This window comes from Vicugna pacos, chromosome 21, assembly GCF_048564905.1.
Source record: "Vicugna pacos chromosome 21, VicPac4, whole genome shotgun sequence".
Classification (NCBI taxonomy): domain Eukaryota; kingdom Metazoa; phylum Chordata; class Mammalia; order Artiodactyla; family Camelidae; genus Vicugna; species Vicugna pacos.
The window spans coordinates 24331299-24346748 of NC_133007.1; the positions used below are offsets into that span (position 1 = coordinate 24331299).

The window sequence follows — 15450 nt, forward strand, 5'->3', positions numbered from 1 at the left end:
CCCACGCCCTCCTACTCTGCCATCGTGATCTCCTCTACTTGAATAGTTGTTTACTCAAGGAAATCAGATGCTCTTTGAGCCCATATACTAATTAAAAACTAAGCAATTGATCTAATTAATCAGTGTCAACACTAACATTACATTTAAATATTACATTTGCAAAAGGCCTTATACTTTTCAAAACAACTGTGAATATAATTATTAAGTATATTATGTTAAGGAGGAAGTTTTTTATACTTTCAGAAGAACAAGGAAGAACTTGACTAGGCCTGGCTCATGATGCATTCATGTACTAATTCCATAATAAAGCTGTGATTTAGAAACCCAGCCAGGCACATGCAGACCCACGGGGAAAGGGGGCTGTTGAGGTCAGGGCCCAAAGGTGTCCATTTCAATTCTCAGTCCCTCACTTTCAATGTGCTGCTTCTGTTACCTGCTGGTTTTCAATAAGAAGTAAGAGGCACTAAAAGGTTAATATGCCGTGGGTACTTCTCTTCACCCAGACATGAACTCCAAAAGAACAGGTTGCTGAGTTTTTATTTACTATTGCATGTCTAGCCCCTAGCGTGTTTGGTGTCCTCCAGGCAGAGAATACATGTTGACCAAACAGACACAGTAAGAGTCACTATAAAGTAATGCCTTAGGTCCTGTAAACGCGGACAGCTGTTCAGGGAAAAGGCAGTATGTGAAATCTGAAATATCACTGCTCCTTTCGGTAGCACCGTGGGAGTGTGTCACAATCACTTGTGATGTCAGCAAAGCACATTCTGCTGGATGAAAAACTACATTCAAAGATACTATGGTTCTGCAAATGAGTCCATGTTTTGGGCTGAAACTGCAGCAAAGCACAAGTTACTAAAAGGGAAGAGTTTTAACTGGTGGTTAGAAAAGTTTCCTGGATTCCAGTTTTGTTGTGGTTTTTAAGTGGAAGTACTGGGAGTCGCACCCAGGACCTCATGCATGGTAAGCGTGCATTCTGCCACTGAGCTATACCTACCTCGCGAATTCTTGTTTCCTAGAGTTTGAATATTTTGGTCTTTACAGGAAAATTCTATAGAGAGCGTTTTTGTTCTAGCGCTAGATAAAGGCTTGGAAAGTCTGCTCCTTTTCTGCTCTCCTCGAGTGTCTTTTACGTGAAACCATTCAGTGGGAAAGTAGCACTCGAGTGTCTTTTACGTGAAACCATTCAGTGGGAAAGTAGCAGAGCAGGGCGCTCCTAACTCCTTGGCGTCTGTACTGGCTAGAAGTTAAGATCACACGATCTGAAGCCAGACCACCTGGTTCTAATGTCCACTTCCTGACTGTGTGACCTTGGGCAAGTCACTCAGCCTTCCCAAGTCCCAGCTTCCCTGTCTGTGAAGTGGGGGTGATAATCAGAGCGTCTCCTTTGTGGGTGTGTTATAAGGGTATACGAGTCCATGCTTGTAAAGCACTCAGCGTGGCAGTTGCTCATGGCAAACACTCAGGACTTGGTGGCTATAATCTGTCCCCATCCCCATACCTAGAGGTCCCAAGTTGGAAACCCCAGGTTTCAGACTAATGCTCTCATTATGTGACTGAAGCTAAGTCTCTTGATCCTGATCTCAGTTTTCTCACCTGTAAATGGTGCCAGGTAATCGTCAAATAAGGCAAAGTTATTTGGCAGTTATTTGTCAAATAATAACTGATCATCCAAGGTAATGATGAGCTACTGGTAAAGTCTAGACACAGGGCAGGATGGTTAAAAACACACACACAGAGATATCAGTTTTGTTCCCTGAATTCAGGTGGTTGGAATGAAAAAGTAAAGATATTTGTGTAATCCACAGTGTGTATTCTCCTTACTATATTGTATCTCCTCAGATTCCCTCCATTACCACCTCCTTTCCAAAAACCCTGTTCTGGAACTTGCTGTACAGGACAAGATGTTGCACCTTGTATTTCCCAGCACTAAGAGAGAGGCACAGCATTTATTTGGCCTCTTCGGATTTGGAGACCAGGTGTGCTGTACTTGAGAATATCATTTCAAACTAGTTGTGAGGTGACCCAGAAGGTTACCAGGTCCAAGCGAGTCCCAGAGCTAGAAAAGACCCCTGCAGCAGGTCCAGACTGTAAACAAGCTGTCCCACTTCTTGGGCCTCGTGGTCTAGCATGTCCGGTGGTGCTGGAAGTAGCTGTGTTGGCTCAGGATGCTATGTGGAGTCTGGAAAGCTCTGATAGGGGAACTGCAGCACACAACCTGGGCTTCTGGAACAAGGTCATGCTCTCTCTAGCAGAGAATTACATCTGAAAAATAACTCCTGGTCCACTATTGGGACCTCACAGAGACTGAGAGCCTGACCAATGGGCGCCAAGTGACCATTCAACCTGAGCTATGCATCATAAGTGGGATGCCCTGAAGAGATGCCCTTGAGGAATCCTTCCCCATGAGCGTGGGTGGGACCTGTGACTTGCTTCTACCAATGAAATGTGGCAAAGATATAAGTAATTACGTGCATGTGATCACATAAGATTGCAGTGCCCATCTTGCTAGAGGCTTTCTCTCTGACTTGAAGAAGTAAGCAACTATGTTGGAAAGCTCATGCGGCTAGCAGCTGGGAACAGCCTCCAGCCAACAGCCACTAAGATACCAGAGACCCTAGTCCTACAGCCACGTGGCAATGAATCCCGTGAACAACCTGAGCAAACTTAGGAGAGGATTCTTCTCCAGACATGTCTCTGGATGAGAACACAGCCTGGCAGTCACTTTAATTACAGTCTTGTGACTCAGAGCAGAGGACCCAGCTAAGCTGTGAAATTACACGTGTGTGTTGTTTCAGACTGCTAAGTTGTGGCAATTTGTGACACATCAACAGATACCGAATATGAAGACCCTCTGTCTCCTCTTCTCCCAGTCCTACCTCAGCTCCAGCAGGGAGACGAGCAGACCACACCCTCTCCTGACTCCAGCCCCTCAACCACGGGCCAGGGGAACAGGGTGGGAGAGGGGAGAGAGGAAAACAAGTTTAAATCAGATATGCGATTGGATATTGGAGTTTTAAACTCTTCATGCATGAACATGAGTGAAAATTAGAGTATCTGCTTAAGATGCTGTTACAGGGTAAGAAAGAGGGCAGAGTTTGGTTGCAGGTAGAGACTGCAGAAAAATAAAAAAACCATGTCAGATTTGAACTCCACTGAGTTGAGACTACTCAATACGCTGGTTACATCTTTGATTTTTGAGGAGGGCCAGCTCCACCTATAACTTACTGGGAATGCTGGGCAAGTGACTTTTCTCTCTGGGTCTGGATAAAATGAGCAGTTTGGAGAAGATCTTTAAGGCACTTCTCAGTCTCATTTCCAACCCCTGGGGGCTGGGATCAAGGAAAAGGCAACAGTTTTTAAGGAAGCGGAGAGGGACCAGGCAGCTAAGGGGTGGGAGGAGGTAAGGTCCTGGGGTGCGGGTATGGCTGGGCCAGCAGTGACTGCTGGGGTAGTGTTTTGGGATTCCAAAGTTCTTCCTGGGTGCAAGGCAGTGTGTGCTCCAGCCCTGGCCCCCTCCGGCTGCATAAACCACCACTGGCAGCCCCCAAGGCAGCGGATTCTCCAGGCACACACTCCCCTGCTCCACCCTATTGCCCTCTTCCAAGCCTGTACACAGGCTTGTCCTCTTCTAGAAACATCTGTCCTACCTTCTTTAACCCTACTCATCCTCTACAACTCAGCTCCCTCTCCTCTTCTGACATCCCAACCCCCTCTACACTCCCGCATGGCTAGATTAGGAGCCTTTGAGGTGGGCTCCCGTAGCATCAGCCCACACCACTAACTTGCCACAACCTTGTATAAGAATCTGTTAGAAAGTCGTTTCCCTTTCTTTTCATCTTGAGACAAGATCCTTTTTCTCTCTGGGCTCTCAGCACCAAGAATGGTGCCTGGCACAGAATCAAGGACTGTTGGCCTAAATCACAGTGAAATTAGTAAAAGAAGACCTGATTTCTAGTCCCAACCCTGCCATGAACATCAGGGACAATGAAAGACCCTTGCCAAGGTACTTCATTCCTCTGAGCTTCAGTTTACCCTTCTGGAAAACGATAATGTTCTCTGTCTCCTTCTCATTTGTGAGGATCACATGACAGAGAAATGGGATAGGTCCTATGGGGTGGCAGGAGATAAGCACTTTACAAGTTTAAGGCATCAGCACTAAAGTTACTGACAACAACCACTAGTAGTCTTACTGCTAAAAACGACCTGCTTAGTTGGAGGAAATTCTCCCTTCCTTTCTCTGGGATTGCCTGGTTTTGCCCTAACCCAGCTCCATGATGTGCTTAAGGAGCTCTCTCCTCCCTGCCCCCTGGTCTCACAGATTTCATAAGAGCTCAGAAAGTCCTTCAAAAGTCTGACCCGCTTTCTTCCTGTTGCAGTTCTGTCCCCTCCACCTCGCGTGTCCTAAGAACAAATCTCTGAGGAGCCTGAAGTCCGATCACTTTACACGGTTTATCCTTCCGAGGTTGACATCCCCACTGCCTCTCTCAGAGACAGAGAGAGAGAGAGAGACAAAGATTGAGGGAAAGGGAAATCCCAGTCTGGAGTGAGGGCGTGGAGAGAGAATCAGGAAGGATGGAGATAAGATAGCAGTAACGGCTTCCCAACACCCAGACACAGAATGACACAAATACTCACCACACTGCCACCACCTTCAGCTGCCTGGCTTCCGGGGGAGGGACAATTGTCTTACAGCTTTCCATGACGTGGGTCCTCTGCGAAGTCTAGGGCTGTGGGTGAGGCGACATTTCCTGCCCCCGGGGGCAGGGGTGAGAGGAGAGATGAGTTGCTGAGTGTGCACACCTTTGAGAGCCCATACACACAGCCTGCTCTGGGGGCTCCTTTCCTAAGCTGCCCCCATGGAGTTCCCCCTGGCCCAGATATGCCCCCAAGGTAAGTGTGAAGTTGGAGAATGTGGGTGGGAGGGAACATCGAGACCCCCATCACACCCCCACCCGCCTTCCCGCTCGCTCCCCCAGGCCTGAGCTCCCATTTCAGGGGTGAGAGGCCCCACCCCAAGCCAGAGCTGGCAAGGCGGCCCACAACTCCTTCTCCTCCTCTGGGGCTCCAGGTCCATGCAGCCCCAAGGATAAAGGTGGTAGGGTCTGCTGAGCGCTTCTTAGACACGAGCAAGGAGACAGCAGGATGACGAAGCGGGGTGGGAGGCAGAGGATCCTGGCCCAGAAGACGGACCTGCCCTGAGGAGATCTGCCTCCTTTCCCAGATTTAGGGACTTCCGGGCCACCAGATGACCAGTTGACTTTCCAGCTCTCCTTCCTGAGGCCCAGTTTCTCTGACAAGCCCCTCTGCCACCTCAGCCCCTCTTGTCTCCTTGGCTCCTCACTCCTCCCTGAGAAATCATCTCTGCCATCCCTCCTGCATTTCTCCTGCCATGACTGTCCGGCCCTCCAGGTCCCTGGTGAGAGGCCTGGAGGAGGGGTGGGTGGCAGGGAGGGAGGTAGGCCTTCACTGAGAAACCTCTCTGTGCGAACAGGGAGTCCAGAAGCCCCCGCCTTGAACTTCAGCACCTTCCTGCCCGTGGACTTGAATCCCAGGAGCTGCCAGGACCTGAACTTGCTTCCGGGACCCAGACTCCAGGCTCCAAAGGCTGAGGAGGCTCAGTCCACCCCCAGGGCCCTGGCTGTCCACGCTGTGGTGAGTGGGAACCGGGAGGTACAACTCCCTCATCTGCCCCACCCTCCCACGGGTGAGGACTTGCAGGTGGACAAAGGCCAAAGCAGGAATGAGCTGGGGTTGCCAACAAGGCCAGGGGCACAGAGGGAGGGAAAAGAGATGAGGAGCTCCTCTTTCAGTTGCTGAATGACCCACTCACTGCTCCTATGCCCCTGGGAAGCTCAGGGTCCACAGGTGACCAAGCTATGGTGACTTGAGTCCCAGAAGCAAGCTTCTGCATTTCTGTCTATGGCCTTCATCTGCCCAGAGCAGCCCTGTCTCAGTCCTTCTCACCCACCCAGTCATTAGGAAGCCCTCCCAACAAACCAGCTGAATTCCTCCAACTGTAGGGTGAGCTCTCCCTCCTTCTGGCCTCTGGAGTGACCTCCTGCATCATCTCCCTTCATGGCTTAGGCCAGGGAGTTTCTGTCTATCTGGAAGGCCTCACTCCCATTTAAGCGCAGCTTAACAGCTCCCTATTCCTGAATCAAAGGCCCAGGGACTCGGAGGGAAGTGGAAGGAAATTCCCTAGAAACAAAAACAGCTGGAGTTGAAGCAAGAGATTTAAGTTTGACTTTGGGAAGGACTTTCTGGGTCCTAAAATATCCTAAAATAAGCAACTGAGATGGGAGAGGGGGGTGGGGAGCTTCCTCCACATGTCCAGGAGGGGCTAGATGAAGGGATGTGAAGCTGGCTCTGAGGCAGCTGACTTGGAGTCAGGAGAAGGACCACTAATCAAGGCTAATTCCCCCTCCTTGAACTCTCTCTCCCTATCTAGGCACCTCCCCAGACCCTGGGGGCTGCCTTCAGCCCAAAGGACGTTGGGAAGGCTGAGGAGGTACCTAAGGAAGGAGGCCTGTCCCTGCAGGCTGAGACTCAAGCTTGGTTCCAGAAGACCCAGGCCCGTGAGCTCCTGCAGCACGGGGCAGCCCCCGCCTGGTTCCACGGCTTCATCACCCGGAGGTGAGTCACAGGGGAAGAAACAGGTTCAGAGAAGGGCAGGGGCCAGTCCTGGGTCCTGCGGTCAGTTAAGAGTAGATTGAGGCTACAAGCCCAGGCTATGACTCCTGGAGGTTTCAAGTCTATTTTCTGAGGCAGCTCTCCTGGGGGAGATCATTGGAGAAGGTCCAGCGCAAACCCCCCACCCTGTGCTTCAGTTTCCCCCCTCTAGGCTCAACTTCCCTCCTGTCTCTTGGGCCTCTAGTGCTCAGTTTCCACCTCTGTCTCCATCTCTCTCGTCCTCCATCTGGTTTTCACCAGCCTGCTCCTTTCTTCCCTCCCTTGCAGTTCCTCCTTCCATCTCAGCTTCCCTTCTCCTGTATCTGTGTTCACCTCCTCCATTCAGCTTATGACTTCTGAAATCCAGAAGTCTATTACGGTCCCAGTTGCTGAAGCTGCAGAACTGCCTCCCCCCAGCCCCCCACCCCAGGCTATTTTTCCAGAATGCAGCCAGAAGGATCCAGGGCTGGGAGTCTCCTGAGTGGGACCCCTGGTCCTTGTCCCTGCCCAGTCCCTGCAGCGGAGTGCAGTGCCCACATCCTCTCTCCCACCTCCACCCTTCTCTAGCCACTTCAGCCTGCTTAATTAGGGTATATGGGTCCCCCATGAGAGCCAATGAGATGGGGGTGAGAATGGATGTCAGAGCAGCCTTCCCGTGTCTTCTCCATCACTCACAGAGAGGCCGAGAGGCTGCTGGAGACAAAGCCTCAGGGATGCTACTTGGTGCGTTTCAGCGAGAGCGCTGTGACCTTTGTGCTGACTTACAGGTGAGGGGAGGGGCGATGCGCTGGGGGGCAAGGGGGCGGGGCTTTGGGTTAATCGGGGGGCAGGACTTGGTGCTTAAGGACCTGTGAGGGGCAGAACTTCATGCTGATCCCCAGCAGAGGCAGGGGCTCTACGCTCAGCCCCTAAGCTAATGAGGGTAGGAGACCCTTACGCGGGGCGGGTAGGGGTCACTACTCGTACTGACGTCCTGGCTGGGAAGAGGGAACAGGTCTGATCCTGACTGGTGCCCTCCAGGGGCCGGACTTGCTGCCGCCACTTCCTGCTGGCCCAGCTCCGGGACGGGCGCCACGTGGTGCTGGGCGAGGACAGCGCCCACGCGCGGCTGCAGGACCTGCTGCGGCACTACACGGCGTGCCCGCTCAGCCCCTACCGGGAGAAGCTCACCGAGCCCCTTGCCCGTCAGGTACGCCGCCCCTACACCCCGCCCTGGCACTGACCTGACTCCAGAGACTCAGGCTAGCGCCCCTTCCCACACAGAGTTCAGGCCGCAGGACCGCGACACCAGGCACCTTCTCACTCTACGGACGACCCAGTCAGACCTCCCGTGCTTACACATCTCCGCAGCAAGCCCTTCCAGAAAGATGTGTTGAGGAAGGGGTCCTTGAAAGATCAGCCACACAAAGACTGGAAGGGCTGGGAGTGGCCAGCTAGCAGACAGGTCATTTGTTTTTTTAATTAAGAGATATTTACTGAGGACCTAGCATATACCAGGTGCTGGCAGGCCCTGGAAATAGAGCTATGGACAAGACAGAAGGTGTCAAACCCACAAAGCTTGCTCACCAGCCGCAGAGACAAATAATAGGAACCAAGTGTGAGAATGTGATAAGAGGAAATACAGAGTGGGGTGCTGTTTAGTTCCCTTGGTGGGGAGCCAGGTCAGAGAGTGCCTCCCTGAGGAAGTTCAGGCAGTTCTGAGGGATAATTATGTGTCAGGCATTGGTCTGGGCACTGGGAAATGCTATTTCAAAAGAGTAAACAAAACTGACCCAAATATCCCTACCTTTGTGGAGCTTACATTCTAGGGAGAGGAGACAGACAACGAATGATAATATGGATAACAAACAGAAACTACAGAAACAGGGAGTGACAGGGTTGGGGCTATTTTACATAGGGATGTCAGGGAAGGCTACTCTGGTAAGGGGATATTTGAACAGAGGCCAAAGTAAGGGAGGGGGTCATGCAGACAACTAGAGGAAAAGCATCCTAGGTAGAGGGCACAGCAGGTGCAAAGACCCTGAGGTAGGAGCATCCCTGGTGAGATGAGATGAGAAAGCTACTACAGGTAGAGGTAGGAGATAAGATCAGAGGAGTGAAGGTAGGGGGCCCTGTAGACTCTTGTTTGATTTGGGATTTTATTCTGTGTGAGGCGGGATGACACTGGACAGTTAAAAACTAAAGAGTGACATGACCTTGTAAGTTTGGGAGGAACATGGGTGACCAGATGGAGACCACTACAAAACTTCAGGAGAGAAGATGGAAGCCTGGACCAGGCTGGTAGAGGTGGAAGGGTGAGGAGGTGGAATGCTGGATCTGTTTGGAAGGTGGAGCTGATAGGGTTCTTACAGGATTGGATGAGGAATGTGAAAAGATGGAGTTGTTGACTGAGATGAGGAAGGCTATCAGAGGACCAAGTCTGGGGAGGCAGGGGTTCAGTTTTGACATTCATGGTTTGAGATATCCATTCAATATCTAAATGGAGATGTCAAGTAGGCAGTGGGACTATATGGATCTGGAGTTTAGGACAGAAGTCTCAGCTGGAGAGAAACATTTGGGAGCCATCAGCATGCAGATCGATTGAGTCTAAAGCCCTCAGGAGGGATGAAATCTCACTCAGGAGTAAGTGTAAATGGAAAAGAAAAGAATTCCAGCATTTTTAGAGTTTGCAGAAATGAAGGGGAACCTACAAAGAAAACTGAAAAGGAGCTGCCAGAGAGAGAGGAGACGAACCAAGAGGATGATGCCCTAGATGCCAAGCAAAGAAAATGCATCAAGGAAGAGCAGGTGCCAGCAGGTCCAGAATTGACTATCGGATTTGGCCAACAGAAGGTCACTGATGACCTGGGCTAGAATAGTTTCTTGGAGCTTAGTGAGTATCAGTTCAAAGAAGTATTCTCTGTGGGACTGTTCCTATGTGGCAACTCTTGTGCAGAGTTTTGTGAGGAGTAGATAGAGACTTGAAGATTCCCAAGCAGTGGCAATGGGTTTTAGCAAAGTCTGGAGGTGAGGGGAGCCAGCTGCAGCTGAGAGAGATGAAGGCAGATCTGTCAGAGACCAAGCTCTATGGCCAGGGCTCAGAGGGTTGGGTGACTTAAGTTCTCTGGAGTTTGCGCTTTATCCTGGAGCAACAGGCAGCCACGGACGATGGCTAGGGGAACTTCTGCAGGCTCACTCTGACCGAGGAGTGGAGATGGGTTGGCAGGGCAAGATAATACAGGGGGAGGAATTAGGAGGCCTGGACCAGAGTGGTGGCTGTGAGCATGGAGAGAGGTGTGCAGATCTAAATATATTTATGCAGTGGACGGAGCAGTGGATGTGAGGAGGAAGGGAGAGGATGTCCAGGATGACTCCTAAGGCACTACTTCAGCAGGTCGTTGGAGGTACTGCTTTGTATTCATAAAGGGAATGCTGAGAACTCTTAGGGGGTTGGGGCAGGGAAAAAGAATTCTAATTTGGATCCATGAAGTCTGCAGTGCCTGTACACCCCTAGATGGAGACATGCGCTTGGTGGATTGCAGAAGCAAGAGAAAAGCCCTATGGTCTGAGCCTCCTAGAAGTAATGGACATGCGGTGAACATTTGTGAACCCCGGGACAAATGCGGAGGGAAAAGCACACCTAACACAGGGAGGAAACCTCCCTCTGTGAGGATGGCTCCTCTCCCCTGAGGCAGTAACTATGTCCCTAAAATATCTAGCTTATAGCTGCATAAAGTTGTCCTCTGGCACCTGCAGAAATAAACACAGACACAGCAGTCTTGGAGATCTCTCCCCATGCTGAAAATTTTTAGGCTGAAAACTTCTAACGCATTGTTGCAGTTTTGCAACCACAGGCACAAATGGTGACCAGCCTGGCCCTGTGTTTCAGATGAAGTTAAGTTTAATACTAGATGTGGCCTGTGACCGGAGCAACTGCCCCACCTCCTTGTTTCCCTGCCACCTCCATCCCCTCTTCCTCATCCAGGAACCCAGTGTGGGCCAAATTTCTGTGCCCCGCCCCGCCCCCACATCCTCCACCTGGACCAGATTACTCCGTCCTCCGGGATTACCTGCCCAGTCCCACCCGTCATCCGTCCTTCACCAAGTCCCTGAGGCTTACTCCCCCTCAACCCTCCCGCAGACTCCTGAGCCCGCGGGACTGTCCCTAAAGACTGAAGAATCAGACTCTGGAAGTAAAAGCCAGAACTCACAACCTCAGTATAGCCCAATCCTCAAAAAGGAGCAGAGCGCATCCGCCACGCAGAAGGAAGGGGCTAGGGAGCCACAGGAGGTATTGGGCGGGAGGGGCTGAGGAAGGAGGCAGGGCCTGAGGGAAGGGCGGGGTCGAAAAGGAGGGCGCGGCCGGGGGAGGGGGCGGGGCCAGTGGGGAGGCGGGAAGCCTACTGGGGACCGATGCTCAGGCTGGGCTAGGGCTCCAGCTTTGGCCCTGCCTGGGTTGTTCTGACGCGCTCTCCTCCCCTCTCTGCCTTCTCTCCTGGCCCTCCCAGCCGTCCAGGCCCAGGCCTCCCGTGCCCGCCAAACTTCAGCTGCCCTATGAAGTCTACACAAGCTCCGCTTCGAGACCCCGCCCAACCCCGCCCCCTAAGCCCTCCATCCCCATCTACCACGAACCTGATGAACCCATAGACTTCTATGCCATGGGCCGTGGCAGCCCCGGGGAAACCCCCAGCAACATTTATGCCGAGGTGGAGGTGAAAGTGCCTGATTCAGGGGGTGAGAGCCTGCCGCGCATCCTCAGGCACGAAATCCTACGGAAGTGCAAGTCCAGACCCGTCCCAGAAAGCCAGGTAAATGGGGATACAGGGAAGAGTTAGACCACGAGGAGGCCTTCCTGAAAGCTAGACTGGGGAGGGTGGAGAAGATGTTGAGACTGGATGCCTGGGTTTAAGTCTGAGGTCTCACCTGAGATGGGAAGGACAGAGGTCCAGGCTGCCAGCAACCCTTTTCCATCTCAAGAGATTGCTCCTTCTCCTCTGCCTGGAGTTCCTGGGACCTGACTCCCCTTTGTCAAGTCCCCATCCCCTCCACTTCTCGGAGAAAACAGAGGTCCCTCACAGGGCCCCCTCAGCCTTCCCCTACCTGAGCCTGTGTCCCTCTCACCCATCCTGTGCCTGAAATCTTGGCTCCACTCCTCCTCTGCTGCCCAGTCTGAACTTGGGCCTCTCCTGCTCTGGCTCCTTCCTCTCAGCCTTCAGGGGCCCTGCCTTCCTGAAAAAGAGCACTTGGAGTCCCTTGTGTCACCTAAGATGAGCTCAGGGGAGGGGGCACCGGCATGCTTTCTCCTTCCACACACTCCCTGTCTCCTCCTTCCATCCCCCACACCTACCCACTCTTCTCACTGATCAGTTCAAGTCAGTGTCTTGTTTCCTGAGCTGTGTTAGACCCACGGGCTGCTCCCACCCTCTCCCTCTGCTTCTGCCCCGCCTCCCAGGCCCTCCTTCACCCTCCCCCACTGCGGGGCGCACCAGGGTCCACCTCCGCAGCCCTGGTACCGGCTCACACTTAGGCAGGCTCCTGCCGCCTGCTGCCATCCAAGAGCTGGTGTCACCAGTCCATGTTTCTATCCAAAGTTTTCTCCAGGCTTCTGCCCAGCTCCCCGGTGTCCCACAGCCTCTTGACCTCAGTGCAGCCAATGCTCTCACTGTACTCCCCCCTACCCGAATTCTCTCTCTGTATTCCTTATCTGGTCTCATACCACTGCAGCCACACAACTGTTCAAGCCAGAATCCTGACTCCTTTGACACCTCCCTCCTCTTCACCCTCACTCCTTGATAAGCCACTGATTCCTGCCGAGTCTCTTCCTAAATACATTTTTCCTTTCCCAGTTTCAGCCCCCATCATCTCTCATCTTGCCACTTGTGATTCACTCTGCCCTAAGAAAGTCAGAAAGGTCTTTCTAAAACAGCTACCTGGCCCGTGAGGCCCTCTGTACTTGGGGGGACCACCTCCTCAGCTGTACCACCGGCTGCTCGCATCCTTCCAGAACTGTTCACATTTCTTCAGACACACCAAGTGGTTTTAAGCCTCCTGAGGGTTTGCATATGCCAGTCCCTCTGCCTGTACACTTCCTGAAAGTGCACACTGCCGCTGCCCAGCAACCTGCTAATCATCCTTCCAGACCAGCTTGCCCTTCTCTCTGCAGAGACTTCCCTGACCTGACTGCAGAGGCCATCCACACGGAGGCTTTATACACACCTGTCGTGCCACTGATCACAGACACCCGTCTTCCCTCTTCCCCAGCAGAGTGTGAGGGGCTGGGACTTATTCATCTGTTTCCAGAGCACTCAGCACATTGCCTGGCACGGAGCAGGTGCTCAACAAATGTTTGTTGAATGAATGAGAAAGGTTTAGACCTCATCTCTGCAGGCCAGTGACTGTTAAGATCAGACTGTCTTATCCATTGAGGCTGCAGGTAGGCCTAAGAGGCAGAGGGTAGAGGGTGTGATCTGGGACCATTCTTCTCTTTACAGAATCCAAGTGGCCAGCAACTGTATTCTGAGAACTTTGCGGCTGAACAAGGCCTTTCCGTGCCCCACCAGCCCCTACCCCGCTGGGGGCACACCCTCCCCCACAACTTTTCTAGACAGGTGCTTCAGGACAGAGGACAGGCCTGGCTCCCCCCGGGGCCTTCTCAGTAGCTTGTGAGTCTGAGCTGGCGGAGGATAACTTGGAACAGTGGATCGAGAGACCTTCACACACACCCAGGCGCCCTCCTCAGGAAATGCGGATGGAACAAACTGCAGGTGATCAAAGCTGGCAAGGACCTCAACCATCATCTATTGCAAAGATGGCAAAAAGGTGTCACCTTGCATGCCAACTCCGATCCATTGGTTGTGGCTTCCTAGAGCGCTGCGCTGGAAAGGATGTTAAGGTCATACTTGAACTCAGCAGAAAAGAACACCTGATACACTGTGATTGATTAGCGATATCTGCCATGGGTGAGAGAAGGAGGAAGAGAAGCATCTACTTTGCCCTTACTGATTAAGTCCAACCCCCTCACTGTGCAGATAAGGAAACAACCAGAGAGGGATAGTGGCTTAGCCAAGGTCAAGGACTAGAACCCAAGCTTCCTGATTCCTCTGTATAGTCCTCTGTTCCATACCCCACATCCACAGGAATGTCAGGGATTTCCTCAGATAAGAAATCTGGCTGCTGTCCAGAGTTCCACCTCATGGGGGCCTGGGTGCTGGTTCCCATCCTCCAGATCTCAGCTTAGACCTGTTCCCCTGACTGGTCTGGGACCCCACAAAGAGCCTGGAGGTCAGAGGAGCAAATGTGGAGTCAGCTTCCTTTTAGGGACACACCCACTGGCTCTCTCCCAAGAGTCATTATGAATCCAATGGCTCAGTGCTTGGCCATCTTCTAAAACAGTGGGCTAGGAGGGCCCTGCTGCATCCCACTGCCCTGGTTTCTCCTCCTGGAGTCTGATTTCCTTGGCCCTCTGAGCCTTTGAGTCTGGGCCCTGTTCCAAAGCTGCTGTTGTCTGAGGAATGGTTTGGCGAGAACAGATGTTAGAACTTGTTTGTTGATTCTTGTCTGGCTAATAAATCATCGTCAACCACCTCCCCCAACAGGGATTCAAGAGCTCTAGGCTCCTTCTGTCTCCGTCTCTGACTCTCTCTCCCATACTGTGGAAGGAAAGTGGTTGAATGGCCACTGCAGGGAGGGGAGAAGGGCCAGGCATTGAGAGACACATGGGTAAGTGTCACAGATCTGGGGGCTGGGGGCCGGGAGACACCAAAGCAAGGGACAAAGACCTCTCTCTGCAAAGTATTCCTTCCCTAGTGGAGGTGGGCTGGGCAGCTATCCAGGGGCAGAGGGGTGGCTGTATCACCTGGGGGATGCCAGGAAAGAAAGAGGGCAGGGAGGGAAGTGGTTGAAAGTTAGCCCCTTGCACCTCCTTCCCCAACTCCCCTGCCAAGCCCTGCAGGACTGGGGGAGGGGGGTAGGGAGCCTATGTGTATGAGCCCCTTAGGAGGATGGGGAGCCCGCCCACAGTGGCTCCAAGGCACTCTCTTGTGTCTTCCCAGCCTCTTGCGCTCAGGCCTTCTCTGTCTCCCTCATGAGGCTTCCTCTCTCTGCCCTACTATGGCCAAGCTCCATGCTCTGGGCTTCAAGTGCCTAGAAGAATCTCCCTTAGATCTTATCCTTGTCTCATACTGGAAGCTCTCTGAGGCAGGGAAGTGTCTGTCCTTGGGTTGCGCTCAGGGCTCAGATCAGAGACTTCCCCAGGAGCCTCTCAGGGGGCTTCTGAGCACTCCTGGGGTCCCATCTGGGCAGCCTCTTCTTACTCATCCCTGTGAGAGCTCAGCCAAGACAATCAGGGCCCATCGGGGTCCCCCTTCCTGCCAAGGGGCCCTGGGTACTTGCCTGAATCACGGAAGTCCCCCAGACCTTCCCTGAAGATATGTTCCCTAGATGTGGGTGCTGCACCACCACGCCACCCCCAGCCTGGTGCAGGGCCAGCTCCAGTGACTAGTGAATTCCCCTCCTTTCCACTCCAGCGCTAATCAGCTTAAGGAGAAATATGGTTGCTGAGTCAACAGACTTGGGGTTCCATTTCCTCCTGTCTGTAGATCTGAACTCCCTCCTGAGCGAGGGAAGAGGTGGGAGGAAGATGGGGGAGGGGAGGGGAGCAGATGGCTTTGGGGAGGGTAGGCTGAAAGTGCAAGAAAGGCCTTAGATGAGACTCAGGGAGTCACCTGGTGGCTGAGTCCTTGTGGCAGGGGAGGAGGAAGAAAAAAGGAAAAGCTAACTGTATAGCAAGAACTAGAAATG

The 15450-nt window shown here is 52.6% G+C and overlaps 1 protein-coding gene across 1 annotated transcript; it reads left to right on the forward strand.

Moving 5' to 3' along the window:
- Nucleotides 1-4762: 4762 nt before the first annotated feature.
- On the forward strand, nt 4763-14224 carry SH2D2A (SH2 domain containing 2A). The gene is made up of 8 exons (XM_006214746.4): nt 4763-4893; nt 5495-5655; nt 6452-6636; nt 7350-7439; nt 7693-7861; nt 10793-10942; nt 11160-11459; nt 13143-14224. Exons 1-8 carry the CDS (start codon nt 4860-4862, stop codon nt 13308-13310), a joined length of 1257 nt encoding a protein of 418 aa, XP_006214808.2. The 5' UTR covers nt 4763-4859; the 3' UTR covers nt 13311-14224.
- Nucleotides 14225-15450: the final 1226 nt, after the last annotated feature.

Excerpts from the sequence above, each read along its gene's own strand:
- SH2D2A (XM_006214746.4), top strand. The coding sequence starts at position 4,860 with ATGGAGTTCCCCCTGGCCCAGATATGCCCCCAAG. Across the intron at positions 7,862-10,792 it reads CCGAGCCCCTTGCCCGTCAG|ACTCCTGAGCCCGCGGGACT; the intron begins GTACGCCGCCCC and ends ACCCTCCCGCAG. Across the intron at positions 10,943-11,159 it reads GGGCTAGGGAGCCACAGGAG|CCGTCCAGGCCCAGGCCTCC; the intron begins GTATTGGGCGGG and ends TGGCCCTCCCAG.